Source organism: Camelus bactrianus, chromosome 7 (genome assembly GCF_048773025.1).
Source record: "Camelus bactrianus isolate YW-2024 breed Bactrian camel chromosome 7, ASM4877302v1, whole genome shotgun sequence".
NCBI lineage: Eukaryota > Metazoa > Chordata > Mammalia > Artiodactyla > Camelidae > Camelus > Camelus bactrianus.
In genome coordinates this window covers 21459997-21478415 of record NC_133545.1, presented here as the reverse complement: position 1 = coordinate 21478415, position 18419 = coordinate 21459997, and the positions used below count along the sequence as shown (strand labels likewise).

At 57.0% G+C, this 18419-nt stretch overlaps 1 protein-coding gene across 1 annotated transcript in view; it reads left to right on the top strand.

Moving 5' to 3' along the window:
- Nucleotides 1–18188, top strand: part of SND1 (staphylococcal nuclease and tudor domain containing 1) — a 379670-nt gene extending 361482 nt beyond the window's left edge. The window contains exons 17-24 of the mRNA XM_010947574.3: nt 2852–3040; nt 8598–8739; nt 11926–12049; nt 12946–13015; nt 14123–14236; nt 15723–15926; nt 17455–17499; nt 17613–18188. Of these exons, the coding sequence (XP_010945876.1) occupies nt 2852–3040; nt 8598–8739; nt 11926–12049; nt 12946–13015; nt 14123–14236; nt 15723–15926; nt 17455–17499; nt 17613–17678 (954 nt within the window). The 3' untranslated portion in view covers nt 17679–18188. The remainder of the gene's footprint in view (nt 1–2851; nt 3041–8597; nt 8740–11925; nt 12050–12945; nt 13016–14122; nt 14237–15722; nt 15927–17454; nt 17500–17612) is intronic.
- Nucleotides 18189–18419: the final 231 nt, after the last annotated feature.

The window sequence follows — 18419 nt, the reverse complement described above, 5'->3', positions numbered from 1 at the left end:
TTAGCATATCGACTGCAGGCAGGGAGAGGCTGGGTAAGTGTGGCCAGGGCTCACCTGCCAGAAGAGCCTGGCTGCTCCCCAGCAGTGCTGGCCCCCGGCGTGGCTGCTGGTCGCTGGGGTCTCCCTCCAGTGGCAGCCCTTGAGAGGCCAGCATCTGGTCATGGCCTCAGAGGACGAGGTGTGAATTTGGCGTTCGCTGTGTAGAGCGTGCGCACCTTCTAGGATGAGAGGGATTGTACCTGCGCAGTTGCTTCTGTGACCCATCTCTGAGGTTCTTGCCTCCACCCCAGCGATCTGGTGCCCAGAGAAGCCATCGCGCTTCCTGTCACAGCCACACCGGCCCACCACAAGCTCTCAGGGCTGGAGGGAGAGCTTGTGCTCAAGCAGGGCAGCCATCCCCAGTTTGAGGGAAAGGACACTTGGCAGTGAACACAGTGTAAGACAAGAGGTCCAGGAATGGGGAAGCTGGCATGGGCCTGGGCTCAGTGTTGGCCTGGAAATGTACTAGTTTCATTGTATGAGGGTCTGAGGATCTCATGAGCCCCCAAATGCAGAGGAGCCCAGTGGCTTGGTGGTGGAAACCAGCATCGGCACCTCCTCACCCCCGTATTCTGCCTGTGGTCTCTGAGCCCCCAGACACAAGGCAGGCAGCCCCTCTGTTCTTCCTTCTGCTCCCCAGAATTCCTCTGGGACTTCTTGCTGCTTCTTGGCTTTAGCATAAGGCTCAGCAAATGAGGAAAAATAATTGAAGGTCTTCCCGTGTATCATTTTGTCCATCCCTGTTCTTGTCCGATCCCAGCAAGCCCGGCAGCCTCTCCCTCCTCAGCCCTGCCATAGTAGGGGCGCCCTGTGCTCCGGCGCCCCCAGCATTTGCAGGGTGGCAAAGGACTCTTCAGGGAGTCCATTCCTCTCCTTGATGAATTTAGGCGCCTTACTAGCTGTGCCTTAGGAGTTCTTGGGGCACCTGTTTTTTATCGAGCACAATTTTGCACACCTGTCCTCTCCCGCAAATGCAGGTCACCCAGTAAATTAATTGCCAGAATTAGAGAAAGGAGAAACGTATTTTGTCATCTGCAGGTGCAGGATGCTGGTTCTCCCTGCCTTCCCCTGTCAGCAGTTGGTGCAAGTGTTGGGCAGACGCAGCCCAGCAGAGCCCAGCACTTCCCCCTGGCTCTACCAGGGAGTTGCAAGGTCCCAGGGTCCTAGATGGACCCAGTGGAAAAGCGAGGAAGGGGGTCAGAATAGTGGCTGGAGGAGGAAGGACTGCTCCTGAAACAGGAGGCTATGGAGGAGGAGATAAGGGAGAGTCTTTTCTGCTCCCAAGAAAAGGAGGCAGTGGGGAAGGCAACAGATAAACCTGGATCTTGCTCTCAGCTCTGCCGTCACTCACTCCACTTCCCTTCTCTGTGCCTCACTTTCCCCACCAATAAAATGGTGTTGGATTAGATCTAAGCAGTATATTTTTTTTTCTAGCTCTAATCAACTCTTCATGTCCTGTTGCAACACACCCCACTTCAGGCATTGTTGGACTTGTATTTTTTTTCACTCAAGGGGGTAACAGGGGGGCCTCAAGTAGGATGAGGGTGTTCCAGAATAAGAGGAAGCCAGGTCCCACCTCCCTAGTCCTGCTCCTTGTCCTGCCCACTGCCTTCCCTCTGCATGCCGAGCCACCTCTGTCTGCTCACAGGGAGTCCCCAACACCTCCCCTGCTGAGTCAGAACTCCGCCAGGTGGGCTAGCTGCTCTCCTCCCCTCTGACCCCTCAAACCTAGCCCTCTGCCTTCGGCTACTGCCACCAACTCCAGTGCAGGCTTCAGAGAATTCCCAGGTATTTAGACATTCATTTTATTGCTTAATCGAGCTTGAAGCCATTTAAATTAATACAAGTTTTTACGTTTGGCAGCAGAGGCTTTTACAAGCCCCTTTAGCAGGGGAAGAAGGATGTTGGGAAAGAATCAAAGAGAGAGTTTATCCCAGGCCATTGCCTTCATGAGGCCGGAGCAGAGTCCATGCCAGGTGTGGGCCCCTGGGTCTTGGGGAGGCCCTCGGGGGAGGAGGCCCAGGGCCTACAGGCACCCTGCGGGGTCTGGGGACCAGCCACAGCGCTCGGCCCCAAGGTCTGGACTAATGGGAGGGAATACACCCTTCTAGTTACTCCTGTTTAGGGGTAACCTCCCGCTGGAATCACCCCCTAACTAACACCCGTGTGTTTGTGTATTTTCTGCCCACCAGTCCCCTTCCCTCCTCTCCTCACCTGGCTTTCCCTTCCTGAAGCATTACTTCTTTCAGCTCTTCCAGGAAGAACACCCGTTCCCCTCTCCTCAGGGATTGCCTTGTTCCCCAGGGCCTGCCTGTTCTTCCTAGCAGAGCTGGGGGTCAGTGCGTGCTAAGAAGGAGGGGTGTGCCCAGAGCTGCGTCTGCTGCCTGTCTCACCTCTGACCTTCAGCTGCACGCGTGCACACGTGCACACATAGCTCGCTTAAGCTAAGGAGAGTCAAGTTTACCCTGGTAGTTCCCTGCCAAAAGAAAGGGGAAGGGATTTGAGAAGAGAGGGGAGGTTTGAAGTTGCTTTGTCAGTGATATATCTATTGAGGATGATTCTGAGGTCTGAGAGGCTAAAATGTGTAGACCCAGCTCACAGCATGGAAGAGAAGGGGTCTAAGGGGCTCCATCGAGCTCCTGCTCTCTGCTCGTCTCATCTCTTCCCTCTCCTCATTCCAGCTGCTCCCATTACACGGAGTGACCGTGGTGGCAGCTGCCCAGGGCCTGGGAGCACTGGGCCTCAGCACCGCCCTCCTCCCCTGCACACCCCTCACCCTCGCAGGCTGACGCCCCTTCTCTCTGCTCCCCAGGTGGAGGTGGAGGTGGAGAGCATGGACAAGGCCGGCAACTTCATCGGCTGGCTGCACATCGACGGGGCCAACCTGTCCGTCTTGCTGGTGGAGCACGCGCTCTCCAAGGTCCACTTCACTGCTGAGCGCAGCTCCTACTACAAATCCCTGCTGTCTGCCGAGGAGGCCGCCAAGCAGAAGAAGGAGAAGGTAGGCTGTGGAATTGGGCCTGGACAGGGAGGAGGCAGCTGCCCTCCCTTGCCCAACTCTCCCCCCGCAAGCACTAGCACTGCTGCCTCCATACAGCAGAAGGAAGCGGTTCTCTCGGACCCCAAATGAGTGACACCGGTTGGTGTTGGTCTCAGACTCCAGGTTTGGAACCCTAAGCCAAGGCAGGCCCCGGATCTGCTCTGAGCACCCCTGTCAGGCCTGCTCTGAGCACCCCTGTCAGGCCTGCTCTGGTGGCCCTGGAGCAGGAAGCTGTCTGGAAGGTGACCTTGGAGTAATGCGAGAAACGACTGGGGAGCCCCTGGGAAGCAGGAGACCGGGAGATGTGACCTTCGCCCGTCCTGACCCTCCAGTGCCCTCAGAGGGGCTGGGCGGCCTGCAGCCCCCATCTGAATTTCCTTCACACTGCCCTGTAGTGAAGCCCATTTTGGAAGCTGCCCCAGGAGATGCATAAAGCTGTTAGGACAGCAGATTTACAGCCCATCAGTCTCTGCAGACACTGCATTGAAGAGACAAGGGGGGTGGGTCGGAAAGCAGCTTTTGGAAACAAATGGACGATTAAGGAACCCAGTGGTTTGGTGATGGGAGCCAGGCTCAGCACCCCCCCACACTCAGCCTGTCGCCGCTGACTTACAGCCCAGCCCTGATAATGGGGATAAATCAGCCGGCTACCAATTTGTCAGGGCTTCTCTGAGCTTGAGGAGGATTTCATGGGACAGCCGTGCTGAGCCATAAATTTGTTCCAGGAATAAACGTTTCCTTCCCCATGGGACAGCCATCTGGCTTACAACTTGCCTCTCAGAGCCACAGCCCAGATACCTGCCAAAAGGAGTAGGGGGCTTTGGGGCCCAGAAGGTCCCTGGTTCTCGTCCTCGCTCAGGCTCTTCCTGCCTTCCCTCTAAGAGGCAATACCTCACTTCCCCCAGGAGCCAGGCTCGGGACACCTTGGATTTCTCTCTATCTCTTATTCTCATCCCCTGGGGACTGGGGCAGATGACCAACCCTAATGGAGGTGGGAGGACTCCAGGAAGAGGGGGCCCAAAAAGCTAGGACAGGTGAAGGGGACTGCCGATACCTTGGAGGAGTGAGGGGGCCACCATGGGGCCTCCAAGGAGGTTTCCACCCTTCCTTGTCCCAATTCAGCTCACATTAAACCCTGTTCTTCCTAGAGTGACAGGGAGCCTCACTCCTACAGCAGAGGCGCTTCCTCTTGGATTTCCTGTTTGTGACAGCTGAACGTCAGACTGCCACCCCCGTGTCCTCTGCCGGCTGCAGGGAAACAAAGGCGACGTGGTGCTGGAGCCTCACATGCAGAGGCTGAACCTTCACCAAAGATTGAGTGGCTGGGGGTCAGTGTGGCAAGCAGCAGCCTCTGAGGCCCAGATTCTGAAAGCATCTTTGCTCCCTGCCTACTCAGCACCTTAGCACAGAAGCTATCGCTTCAGATCTTAGTCATCTTCTGCCCTCTGAGAATTAGAGACCCCAGAGGGACCCAGGAGAGGGCAGAGAGGGGAATCTGGCCGAAGATAGAAAGGTGGTCCCTTGCTTAGGTGCTGAACTGGGCATCACTACTTACTACACAGTAGATTTGTCTGAAGGAGTCCAAGTCATCATTTTGCTGGTACCACGTGATGGTGCTGAGGAGTAATTACCAGTGATTAATTACTTACACAGGCTGCGTGGTTTTATTCCAGTCCAATTAAAATGCAGTACACCACTCTGACTGAGCGCAAGGGCCTGCCTGCCTCCTGGGTCCCTCTCCTACGCATCTCATCCTCTGGTGGATCCTGGGGGAACCTAGCGTGGCCTGCCTTCTCCTGGTGGGGCCGTGTTCCAGGAGCAGCGTGGGCAGAGCTTTGCAGCAGCCCTCATCGTTGACTGGACTCAGATGAGAGAATTTGGTCATCCACTGGGGGGCAGTAAATGACATATCTGAGGTGTCCCCAGGACCCCCCAACCTTGCACATCTGGAGTTAAAAGATGATGGAGGTACCTGTGAGCTGACTGAGGAAGGTAATACTGAGATTTTGTGAGACCAGGAGCGTGCAGAAATCTTAGGTGGGTGTGATTGTGTGCATGTGCATTTGTGAGCAGGTCTGTCTCGGGAAATCCAACAATGCTGTATTCCCGGCTCTGAGAACTTAGCTGCCTCCCTGCCAGGCCTAATTCCTCCCCGTGCTGTGCAGACTCCTCTCCTAGTCAGCCCTCCCCTTCCTCTGTAGGAGGCTGATGCAGGGTTACCCACCCACCCCCCCCCCTTCAGGGATCCTGGGCAGGTCTGAGGACCAAAGAGGGAGCTGTAGATGGCAGCTGTCTGGACTATTCCTCCATCCCTCCTCCCCACTCGTGCCCCAGCAGGGCCCTTGACAGGGCTGGATTGGCCATTGATTGGCTTTTATTGAGCTTGGCTTCCCCGCTGCGGGCTTGAAGGCCTCCACCACCCTGGCCCAACGCCAGCCCCACGTCCGGAGCCTCCTGACCAACGATATTAAATAGGATTTAGAAAGGAAAGGCTCCAGCCAGTGGAGCCTCGGTCCACATTGCCCATCGCCTGCCAGGAGGAGGACCCGGGGCTCCCTGGGGAGGAAGTGCAGGGAAGAGGGAGGGCCAGGGGCAGGGTAAGGACAGGAGGAGAGACAGCCTCTGTTCCTGACCTGGCTTCAGAATGCAGAAGCAATCTGAGCAGGACAGGAAATAGCGTGACAGAGCGGTGTGGAGTGGGCAAGGGAGGGGTGTCCCTTGCCTGTTGCCCACTTGGGTCTGTAGCCAGGGCCATGGAGGGGTCAAAGGGTGTCTTGCCAGTGTGTCTGTCCCTTCCTTGCCCCAGTTCTGCAGAGGGGCAACCTAAATCACTGTGGGCCACACCCATCCAGCTGACTGACTCCCCACCGAAGCCAGCTGGCCGGGCCACATTTACCAGCTGGTTGAGGGAACCTGCAAGTCTCTGCTACCACAAGGGCCAGGCTCTCCCTCCTACTGCCCCGTGAACTATGGGACCTTGCATAGGGACCGGCCCTTGCTGCTTCCCTGTAGGAGCGAGGGGCCAACCCCGAGGCTTTGTCTGCATCGCCCGTGACCTCCAGCCTGCTGCCCACCTGAGCCTGCCAGGAAAGGCACTCTACCTCCTCTCCCCTGGAGGAAACCTGGTGCTGTCGCCTGAGGCACCTTTACTTGAGGAGTCGTTAGCAGCTTCCGCTCTCACCCTGTCAGTCTGTTCCCAGTTCATCAACACCGCCCAGAGCCTCCCTCCCCTGCAGCCCAGGGAAGCTGGTCGGCTCGTGTTGGGATGGGGGCCCACTAAGGAGCCAGACCCGGTCTCTCCGACCCCACCCCCTGTGTGCTGGGAAAGGAGGGAGCAGGATGGGAGAGGGGAGGGCCACTGACTCGGTCTGGAAGGGGCAGGGGCGCAGAGTACAGACAGATTGGAGGTGCTGGTGGGAAAGGGGGCAGGGGACAGACCACTGGGCCAGGAGGGCTGCTGGCGAGGAGGCGACAGGGCTCAGCTCCAGCTCATTGTGGTAGTGCTGACAGGCTTGTTGCTCATTGATCCTCCGAGCTGCTGGGAGTCTAGACGTGTCCATAGGAGTAATCGACTGAGTAGTCGCTTCTCTGGGACTCTTCCGGCTCAGGGGCCCAGGGGGAGAGCCTCAGCTGCAACAGGCTGTAGGCCTGGAGACTGGACATAATTGTGGCTCCCCTAAAGTGCTCTCAGTGGTCTGTGCCACAGCCTCTGATTGGAGAGACCCTTTCACAGGAAAGTCTAAAAGCTAGAGGCCCCCTTCTCCGTAGGGTAGGTGGGCCCTTGAGGGGTTAGGCCAGGAGTCTCTGATCTGACTGAATTAAAATCTTGCCGCCTACCTCCTCCCCTGGTGGCCAAGCCTGGGGCTGTCTTAGCACTGATCATAAAGTGGCTGTGGTGATAGGAGGAAGGGACAGGGGTTGGGAGCTCTTTGGGATAGGGCCCGGCCCACAAACTCAGCCTCTGAAGGCAGAGGGCACTAATGTGCCATGGCAGAAGTTTGGGCCTAGGTGATGTCTCTCCCACCCTCTCCACCACTGCCTGGCAGCCTCCCGCAGGCTCAGAAAGTGCCTGTTGCTCATGCTAGTTCTCAGGGCCCTTGCCTTCTGCTGAAAGGACACAACAAACTCACGCCATGTTAAAGGCAGGAGCCTGGCTTCTGTGAGCATGGCCCATGGTGGTTCAGTAATTCCAGCATTCCTGCCCTTCAGCTGCTTCCTGTTGCCCACCCACCCCCAGCTCCCCCAGCCCCCGGAATCTGGCTGTCAGCTGAGTGATCATGTGGACAGACTCCTTCCTCTTGCAAGGGAAGAAAAGAGGATTCAGAGAAGGCATGTGACTTGACGAAAGTCACACAGTAACTAAGGGGCAAAATGAAAGGACCGAGCCCACGTCTCCCACCTACATCTTTTCCCACTGCTCAGTTCTCCCTATGATGTCCAAAGACCCAGTCAAAGCCAAAATTCCCCTTGAGGAGGCCAAGAGCCAGGCTGCCTGTGTTCAAATTCTGATTCTGCTACTCCTAGCAAGCCTGTGTGCCTCAATTTCCTCATTTGTAGAAGCAGGGGCAGTGTTTTATGCCTTTTCACAGGGATGTTGTGAGGATTAAGTGAGTTAATGCTTGAATACTGTTGAGTGTGGCACGTAGTAAACATGTAAGTTTTTAGCTAATACTTTTATCACCACCCCGATTCCTGTGTGTGTCTGTGGGACCCCGCCTATGGGTCCAGCCCCTGTACTCCCCCAATTCACTTTTCCACCGCTCAGCTGGAAAGCCACCTTCCTCCCCTGCTCTGACAGGCCTCACTACTGGGATAATCTCCTGGCCGCGGGATTGGACTTGACGCGCTGTCACCTCGAATCAGCTTCTGAGCCGCTGCGGCCCTGACAGTGCAGGGCTTGGGGAGGAAGGGTGGAGGGGAGTGGCCCGGCTTCTGAGCTGGGGTCAGAGCAACCTGCTTGAGGTGAGGAGGACAGAGGAGTTGCTGAGAAGAGGCAGTCTCTCACAGTGGCAGCCCTCCCCTCCGCAGCCCAGGGCTGTCACTTGGAGAGCCTCAGGAGTGCTAGTGGCCCTGTGACAGCAGGAGGGCCTGAAGGGTTCAGAGTGACCCCCGCAGAATGGTATAAGGGAGCGAGATGGGGACCAAGCACCACTGCGGCGCCGAGGTTCTCACACACTGGTGTAAATGGGAATCCCCTGGGAGCCTTTGGTTTTGATTCACTTTCCCTGGGACCCTTACAGCACATCCTAATTTGGCAGGCTGGACCCCAGGCACCTGCCTTTTCAGTAAGCTCCCCAGTTGCTTCTGATGCCTGCCAGAGTTTGAGAACCTCTCTCCTCACCCTCCCTTTTCCCCTAGAGGTAGGAGAGTTTCAAGGGCTCAGCCCAGTGTGATGTGTGCCCTCTGGTGCCGTCACCCCAGATTCACTCGCCCAGGGGCAGTGATTCCCCTGTCCAAAGCCCCTTTCCTGGTGTCCTTTCTGACTTCACCTCCTCCCCTCTGCTGACCACACGTGCAGGTCTGGGCCCACTATGAGGAGCAGCCTGTGGAGGAGGTGACACCCGTGCTGGAGGAGAAGGAGCGCTCAGCCAGCTACAAGCCAGTGTTTGTGACCGAGATCACCGACGACCTGCACTTCTACGTACAGGACGTGGAGACGGGTGAGTGCGCAGACCTGGCCCCAGGCCCTGCTGCCTCAGCTCCTGGCGTGGTCCAGCGTCCAGGACCCCTCTGTTCAAGGGGAGAGAGGGACACAGCTCAAGAGTTCCAGGGGCTTCTCCAAACAGCTCGTGGCTGCTGCCCACCTCCCAGGCCCCATACGCCACACTCTGGGCCTGCAGGTCATTTTATCAACTGCAAGTGAGCCCTGGAGCAGGCGAGGCTGAGCAGTCCTCTGAGGACTGGTGAGGTAACCAATTTTGTCTGGGTGGTGCTCTGAGACTCTTAGGTAATTGTTTTGCTTCCAGACACCCCTGGAGGGGCTGGGCGTGAGGATTTGTGGCCCTCGGAGCCTATATGGAAGCAATGGACAGATTTTCTCTGTGTTGTCGGAAAGCGCAAGACGGCACTGCTCCGTGCCTCTCCCCCACCAGCTTCCCTGGGAGGGCAGGAGGAGGCGGGGAGCCTGGGCTTGTCTCTGGCGAGGTTTCTCCTCTAGAGGTTACCATAGCCCTGAGTGGTAGCCAGTTGCCATGGAAACAGGCAGCACTCCAGGGGAAGTCATCCCCATGAAGTCTTTCTAAAGGACCCTCTCTCTCTCCATCCTTCTCCTTCCTCCTGCCCTCAAGTGCCGCGCACCGTGGTCAGGGCCCCTAGGCAGAGACCTGAGGCTTCTGGAGGGGAGGCGGACAGTAGAGACGGCTCTCACAGCAGCTGCGCTGTGGCCCTTCCAGCCCACCACCCCTCTTTACTCTCCCCATCCTGACCTCGCTCCCTTCAGTGCCACCTCGTGCAGGGAAACATTTAGTTTAGAGGTCAGAGGGAAAAGCTCTTAGAGCCATCTCTCGGTCCAAGGAGCCAGATCCTTGCCAGGCAGAAGGGGCTGAAGGTGTCAGCAGCACTGTTGGCAGGCCCATGGGTGGCAGGGTGCAGCACAGCCCCACCCCCAGGCCCACTCCCGATTGTCAACAGCCTCGTTTCAAACACTTTCCCGCTAATGTTATTTCCCAGGCAGCTGCTTTTGTGGCAATGTCATTTCACTGAGAAAAACTGATCGTTTCAAGCCCTGGGCTGGCTGTAACTGGGAGGGAGAGCAGAGCTGGGGAGGGTGCAGATGGAGCTGATGAGCCTGCAGGATTAGGCTCTCTTGCGGTCAGCTGCAGCCCTGGTGAGAAGCGCCCAGCCTCTGCCTCGGGATTGAAGCCAAGAGGGGGCCTCCAGGTCTGGGTGGTGGCCCAGGTGGGAATGTTCCTGAGCATAGGAGCCAGCGAGAATGGCCCTCAGAGCCTGGGGAAAGGGAACTCAAAGAAGACCCTGCCCAGGGTACCCTGCTCCCAGGCAGGCAGCACCTGGCCTCTGGGTCCTGCTGGGTAGCACCCACCTGGCTGTCTCTGACCGCTCTTGGAAACCAAGACACTGCACTGAGTGGTAGCGAAGGCAGAAAAGAAAGAGAGGGAACTTAGGGGGCAGGGGAACCACGTATTTCCTGAAGATTGGAAGGGGGCATGAGGCGCCGCATGGGATGCTACCTGGGTGGTTGTGATGGGCTCCAGAGGAAGCCCTGCCCTCCATCAAATCCCTGAAGACGAACCTTCAGCATGCCCAGACGCCCTCTTCTGAAACCTTTCGCCCCTCTTGGAGGAGGGGGACATCTCTCGCCCTGTCTCCCTTTTCTTAAAGCGTGCCTACGGGAAGAATCTGATGAAATGATGAACACGTTGCCATTGGCTGTAAATGACCAACCAGGCTCTGTGTAAGGACCTCCCAGAGGGCTTTGCCTATTCACAGAACTTTTGCCTTGGAGCAAAACCATAATAATAATAAAAATAGACCAAGTATAGGAGGAACTTGTCTGTGCAGAGGCTTCTTAGTCCCTGAAACTTCACCATATGGGAAGGAACGCAGGCACAGGAGAACAATGGGGTTTACTGCTGGGCAGCGGGAGGGCAGCTGATGATGAAAAGTCCCTGAAACTATCTGGTGAGTGTGCGCACAGGGGGCCCGGGAGTGGACACGCGTCCTTGTGCACGTCTGCAGATTCCTCGCCCCCCCCCCCCCACGGTGCTATGATCTAGCACTGTGAACGGCGGGGCTTTACGAGGCCTCTTGAGAGTGAGCAGAACCGGGTGAGCTATGGTCTGTGCCCTGAAGGAGCTCACAGTGCAGTGACAGAAACATAAACCCAGACAAGGAATGGATAAGGCCCGCCTGCTGTGACAAGTGTACCAAAGACCAACATGTGTTGGGCCCTGTAACCGAGTGGCGTGGGGCCGTGCGGCTGGGGAGAGGACTCCCTCACCTACACCATGCACACCCAGCCACCCTCACCTCAGAGAGCAAAGGGGTACGAAGGGCCTTGTGTAGGGCTTGAATCAGGGCCAGAAGGATGTAAAGGAGAAGCCACTGGGGACTGATGCTCAGCGGAGTACAGGTGAGGAGATGGGGTAGGAAGAAGCTAGGGAGGGCACCTGGTGAAAAAGAGACAAGCAGCAGGGGCCCGTGACCTCGGAGCAGTGATTCAGGAAAGACAAGGCAGAGAAGGAGTCTCCCTCCTCGCAGTTGACGCGGGCTCTGAGTTAGCCTGGGAGGGGGGAACCCCAGCCTGGCAGCACTGGAGGTTTGGTTCTGCATGTCTCACGGGGTGCATCAGGTCAGAGTGGCAACATTTGAATAGACTGGGCCCTGCTCCCAGAATTGCTCCCCACCTTCCATGGCATGGGTTCTGGGCCCCTTTCCTTGTCCAGGGTTGTGTGTGTGGGGCCCATCCTTCACTTTTGCCCCTGGGAGACACTGCAGAGAGAGCCTGCTGTCAGTTACCACCTCTGTGGCCCCAAGGCAGCCCCAGTGGGAGTAACGAAGGCTGGTTGGCCTCGGTCTTGCTCTGTGCCCACTCACTTTCTCCACCTCCTTAACCAAAGGCCAGGAATGTTCCTCAGGGCTTCCTCGGCCATGGCCAGTAGATTGGAGGACTGAGACTGGAGGACTGGATGCCTCTAAGGCCTGAAGTGGCAGCAAGATCTTGTGAAACCTCCTCAACCTGCAGGGCGGGGGCAAGCCAGGGTCGCGGGTACCCTACAGCATTCCACATCCTTCCCACTCCCCAGGCTTGTCTGCCTCCCCAGCCCCACCTAGCAATGAGGTTCCGAAAACCAGGGCACCCAGGTCTCACTCTCTCCTCCTCCCGGCAGGCACCCAGCTGGAAAAGCTGATGGAGAACATGCGCAATGACATTGCCAGCCACCCTCCTGTCGAGGGCTCCTACGCCCCCCGCCGGGGCGAATTCTGCATTGCCAAATTTGTAGATGGAGAATGGTAAGCCCCCAGGACCTGGGCCATAGCAGGTCTGTCCCCAGGGAGCAAGCCTGCAGAACCACTCACCAGACTCAGGCATTTGCCTTAGCAACCTGCTTCCACTGGATGGCTGTTCTTAACCTTGGCCAGCTCCCCAGGGTGGCCCTCTTGTTTGCCCACAGCCCATTTGGAGCCTGTGCTTTTAGCCCATGAATTTTCTGCAGTCCTGCTAGCCTCCGGCATACAGAAATGTCCCTCCTTCTCTCTCCTGGGCTACTCTGTTGTGCGCTACTCCTTCGGAGCCCTGGCTGGGTGGGGCTTTCCGACACCTACCCCAGGAAAAACGATGTTGAGGCGGGGGTAGAGAGTGAGGGCGAAGGCTGGTTGTCAGTGAGCCCGGACCAGCTGCCACCCTCCACCCCGGCTGTCTGGGACATGAGCCACAGTGCTCACAGGCTGCAGGAAGGTCACTTGTGTCTCATCTACCAAGGGTAGGGCCCATGGCCTTCCCAGGGTGACGAAGTGATTTGGATGTGTTCCCTGCTGCGGCCTCCCAGACAGATCTGCCAGCTAATTACAGCTGCTGTTTAGTGTGCTGGGTTTAAACAGCAGACATCAATCTAGTCATTAGTCTTGTTGCTTTATGCCCCAAGGACACATTAATCTGCTCCACATGCTCCCCTCCCCCTCCCTCTGCTCCCAGCTATGCTCTGATTCCATTACATGGTGGCCTCTGCGCCCCGAGCCGGGGCCTTGGTGGAGTCTGAGAACTGCCCTCTGTGACACCCATGGGTGTTCCCTCTGAGCCCTGGGCAGGGAAGTGCTGTGCCCCCTGCCCTGCCGTCGCTGAGGCTCCAGGGAGACTGGACTCCTCGGGCAGGGCTGTCACTTGAGCTCTGCCCACGATGCCATTGCAGGTACCGAGCCCGAGTAGAGAGAGTCGAGTCTCCTGCCAAAGTGCACGTCTTCTACATCGACTACGGCAATGTGAGTGTGGGGGCGGCGGGAGACCCAGTGCGCGAGGAAGGGGAGGGCCCCAGTGCTGCCGGGGCCCTTCAACACCGTAGGCCTCTCAAAGGCCCCTCTGAGCTTTGGACTCCCTCCCTGCCAGAACGGTGCGCATGTGGGCCTCTCTCCTGTTCCTGTAAAAGGCCAGTGACCCCTGAGTGACTGGGCAAACCTGGCCAGAGGCCTGTGAGCACTGAGAGGTCAGCAGCCCAGGCCGCAGCCACACCCCCAGTTCCTCATCCGCCCACCCCTCTGAGGAGCGGGTCCATGAAGGCCCTCTGCACCCCCATGGCTCCTGGTCCACATGCTCAACTGGGTGCTCCTGTGCGGGTCCCAAGCACATCCCAAGACCACACTTGCAGGGAAGGCACTGGTTCTCCTGGGAGAAAGGCCCCTTGGGCTGGGCCCGGGACTCTGTTGACAATTCCCAGCAGCGAGCAAGAGAGAAAGTCGTTCAGAACCGCGCCGCTCCTGAGGGGTGGCGGTGGTGCTTGTCTGCTTTCCTCAGAACTAGTGTGGAGGGTCGGTTAACAGGAAGTCCAGACCCAGGCCGTGCTCCCAACTTACCTCCTGGGAATACACAAAGGAAGAGGTCCTGCCAGGCTGGGGTTGCCTCACACACCCGGGCCAGGACCACAGGCAGGAGAGGCCTGCTGGGACCCTTGTATAGGGGTGCTTTCCCAGCCAGGAACCCACCAGCCCATGAGAAGGTGGTCAGGGAACCCATGTCACTGGGGGAAGGCGTTTGAAAGCAATGGAGAAAGCGATTAGAGTCCACTTACCAGGTTGATTATTCCAGCAGGGGCCACCAGGTGTGCCAGCCCCAGGCCCAGGATGAGAGGGTGTGAGGCCCAGGTGCCCAGCTCCTACAGGGGCCAGCAGGGCCCATCCTCCTAGGCTTCACTGACTGGGCAAGCCTGTGCACGTGGCTACATGAAAACGAGTCCTGGATGAAGCAGGGTGGGGCGGGGGTGGGGGGAGTGGGTGCTGAGTTAGAATTCCCGGGAGCCTGACCGTGGGATTTGTTCCCCAAGAGCAATGGGGCATCAAGTGTGTGATGCTGTTGGCGTGGTGTGTCCTCTGCAGAGAGAGATCCTGCCGTCCTCCCGCCTGGGTACCCTGCCACCTGCCTTCAGCACCCGCGTGCTACCAGCTCAAGCCACAGAGTACGCCTTTGCCTTCATCCAGGTGCCCCAAGATGTGAGTCTTCACACTTGCCTTCCTCCCAGAGGGGGCTGTCCCATCACACCCAGCCACTGCTGTGGCCCCACAGGCTGATGGGAGGAGGTAGAAATCATGGCGGTGGTCTGTTAGAGATGGGCGTTACCACGGAGGTTGAGGGAAGGCGGTGTTGGAGCATCTGAGCTGGTTCTTGAGAAACAGGAGGACTTTGGGTGACAGTTGGGTGTCAGGGGCCTTGCAGGCAGTGACAGGAGAGGAGAAGGAACAGGTAAGTCAGGCCCTTGTCTGCTGGGCATGGAGGTTATTCTTCAGATTGTAGACAGGAGGGGCCTTGGCAGGATTTTTATCAGAGGTGTGACATGGTCAGATCTGGTCTTGGAATTTAGTCCTGAAGCATCTGAGCCTGGAAGGAACAGTAGGGAGACTGCAGCTGAAAGCTTAGGAGGGGAGAGACAGTGACAGCCAGACCAGAGCCACATTGTAGCAGTGGGGGCACAAGAAAGGTGGGATCCAAGATGGTTCTGGGTTTTGTCCGCGTGGGTGTGTTGCCGTTGGCCTAGATGGGGGACCAAGAAGGAGCAATTAGGGGCTGTGGGAGCTCTGGGCAGGCTTTATGTTCAGTTTGGAAAACAAGGTAAGAGCTGGAATCGTGGATTCTAGTAGTTAAAACCATGAGTGTACACGGGTGAGTACAGAAGATGGGATGTAGAGAAGAGAGGGCCGCTGACCTGAGGCCAAGTGGGCATTTGGAGAGAAGGAGGAAGAGGGTGGGCAGCCTGAGCCCAGGGTCACAGGTGCCACCCTGTTTCCAGAAGGGGAGGGCTGGTCTGCAGTGTCCAGCTCCCCGGGGAGGTCAGGCAGGCTGAGGGTGAGGGGTTGCCCTTGGCATCAGCACCCAGGCGGCCCCTGATCCTCAGTGAGAGCAGCCTGAACAGCATGGCTGGAGCTGCCACCAGATGCAGGGCACTGAGGAGCAAAAGGTAGGGTAGGAATCAGCACCACGGAACATTCTCTGCCTTTTCACAAATTTTGCCAAAGGGTAGAAGAGAAACAACAGAAGATGTTGACAGAATAGATATAGGGGCAGTGTTGGGGGTGAGGGATGAACATGGACAGAGCCTGAGGTGACAGTGAAGACAGGGAGACGGGGTCCTTGAGGGCCCCTGTGCTGCAGCAGAGCCCCAAAAGGTGGGAATGACAGGGGCCAGACAGCCAGGGGACGATTTGTTTGGGACGGGAAAAGCCCCTTTTCCTTGGAGACATAGGGCAGGTGAGTGGGAGTACAAGGGTAGGGGAGAAGGGTGGGACGATAAGCAAGTAGGCTTGTCAGGACGAAAAGTGCAAGAAAGGGTGAAGGGGGCCCTTTGGGTCCGGAGCCTGTTTCCTCCCTCCTTAGGATCTGAGCGGGAAGTGGTCCTTGAGGTCTGCGAACAGGACCTGGGGCTCTCTCAGCTCTTGGCTTGCGCTGGCCTCTCACACTCACCTGGGTGTGTCCCTGCTGCAGGAGGACGCCCGAACAGATGCCGTGGACAGCGTGGTGCGCGACATCCAAAACACGCAGTGCCTGCTTAACGTGGAACACCTGAGCGCCGGCTGCCCCCATGTCACCCTGCAGTTTGCTGATTCCAAGGGGGACGTGGGCCTGGGCTTGGTGAAGGAGGGACTGGTCATGGTGGAGGTGCGCAAGGAGAAACAGTTCCAGAAAGTGGTATGTGCTTTGAAGCGGGGAAGGGGTCCCCAGAGCATCCCACCGTCACAGAGGGGGACTGGGTGTGGACTGCAGTGAAAGCCAGTGAGGGAGCAGGTAACCCACCATCCTGTTGCTCCTGCTGGGGAAAGATAATGGATTTGGGTTTGTTAGGGTTTAAAAAAAAGAAAAAACTAATTATATCCCAAATTAATTGGCTGCCGATTTGGCTGAGAACACAGCTGCAAACTGGAGCGGAAAGTTTCCCTTTGTCCGTACCCCCCGGTGACAGGCAAGGAAGCTTTGCCAGGGGTGGCATGGAGAGGGTCACAGCCTGCAGTGCTGTCTCTCCCATTCTCACCTCCTGTCCAACATACAGCTTCCAAGTCCATAACCAGCTCCCAGCACGCAGTGCCACCTGGAGCCAGAGTTGGCCAGGAGACAGCACCAGGGGCCCAAAGGGACTCTGCCACAACACACCTCCAGCCTGTTTGGAGAGGCCAGAGGCTTAGAGCTGGGCCCGCGTCTCCCGGTCATGAAGCGAGAGCACTGCAGGCCTGGCTGCTGCACAGGGGGACCGTGGGGATCCTGAGAAACCACCTTGCACTGCTCAGCTGTGGATCATTAGGACCAGGCCTCTCCCTCTCGGCACCGTACCCACCCCAGATCCCTCAGCCTTTCCCCAGGCCAGCGGAATGCTCACACCCTTTTGGAGGGACCAGGGTTGAAACCAGCATTCTCTCTCCACTGTGCCCTTGCTTCCCCTTCCCTGGCCCTGCTTTTGCCTTTCCCCTCTCCCCGCATAATCAATTGGCAGTTTGCGGATCCATGGGTCTGTATGCAAGTGGATAATTCAGTAAGACCCCAATGTGAATTGCTTGTATATCATCTGGACAGGAGAGGCCTGACCCGCAGTCTTCCCCCTAGTTTTCTGAATCACTTCTAGGAGTTAGCTTAAGTTTCCCTGTAAAATTAGAGATCTTAACTGTCCTCCCCCCATATTTAGCTACCTCTCATGTCTCTGGTGTTGTGAAAGGCCAAATGTGTTCATTCATTCACTCATTCATTCTTTCAGCAAACGTTTACTGAGGGCCTGCAGATCTCGGTGAGCAGGAGACAGCATTCCTGCCCGATGGAGCTTACATTCAAGCATGAGGAGACAATCAATAAAATAAATATAATAAGTCCATGAAATCAAATGCTAGGCAATACAATGGAAAACAAGACAGTAGGAGTGTGTCAGAGTGGGTTGTAATTTTAAATGGGGTCATTTGAGGTCTCATTAAGGTGATACTTGATCAAAGACTAGAAGGGGACGGGATAGGTAGCCAGGTGGACAGGAGCGGGAAGCGTGTTTCCGACAGATGAAACAGCCAGCACAGAGTCAAGAAAACCATGACTGCATTTGGATTTTACTTGCAGGGAGCTGGGGACCTGCTGAGCAGGAGTGACATGACCTGACCTAACCTGAGCATCTGCCAAGTGCCTTTGGCTGCTCAGTTATAAATACCCCCACCTTGACCATCACTTTCTCCTCTCGTCCCTCCAGATCACAGAGTACCTGAATGCCCAGGAGTCAGCCAAAAGCGCCAGGGTGAGTTTTCACCTCAGGAGCCCCAGAGGGGGCTGAGAGAGGGGCTTAGCCCCCTGGGTTCCGGCATGTCCCACCGCCCTGACCTTCCTGAGCTATCTTCTGTTTTCTCACAGCTGAACCTGTGGCGCTACGGAGACTTCCGAGCCGACGACGCAGATGAGTTTGGCTACAGCCGCTAAGGCGGGAATCGGGTCTGGCCCCCAGCTCTGCTCGTGCCAGTACCTCTCCCTCTGCCAGGAGGGTGTTCAGCTCCAGACCTCAAATCGGGGGCATAGATTGGGTCCAGCTTTGCTTCAGTGTTTGGAAATGTAGGGCGGCATCTGGACTGGGGTTGGGTAGGGGAACCCAAGGCTTTCAGGGGGCAGGCCATTGTCTTCTGAGAGGACGGGCCCTGCCATCCAGTCTTTCCCAGCTGATTTTGTTTTTATTTCAGGGTTTGTGGTTTTTTTTAAAAAATTGTCCTCAAATCAGGAAGAAACACGAAAGGCTTTGTCCTAATGGAGGGTGTAATCCTGGCACCCCACTTCTGTCTCAGACTGCCCTTCTTACCAGCTCTCTGTCCAGCTGTTGATTATGTGATTATTTCCATTCTCAAACGCCAGCGTGTCCACATCTGCCCCTTTGCCAGCCCTCCCCATTTCTGTATTTAAAGCTTTTGAGGCCCAATAAAATAGTACCTGCTGTCTGCAGCCCTTATTGGTCATGGTGGAGCCCAGAGCCAGGAGGGATCTCGGAGGAGGAGTGCCTGGGCGCTTGAATGGCCCCTGAGGTCTCATCCCTATGCCTGGCCACACCCCCTACAGCTTCTCTTTTGATTCATCTGTCTGGACCCCACCGCACACAGCTGCCCTCAAGAACCTTAGCAGCTCGGCAAGCCGTGCCCAGGGCTTTCCATGCAGGAAAGGCCAGGCTCGGGCCTG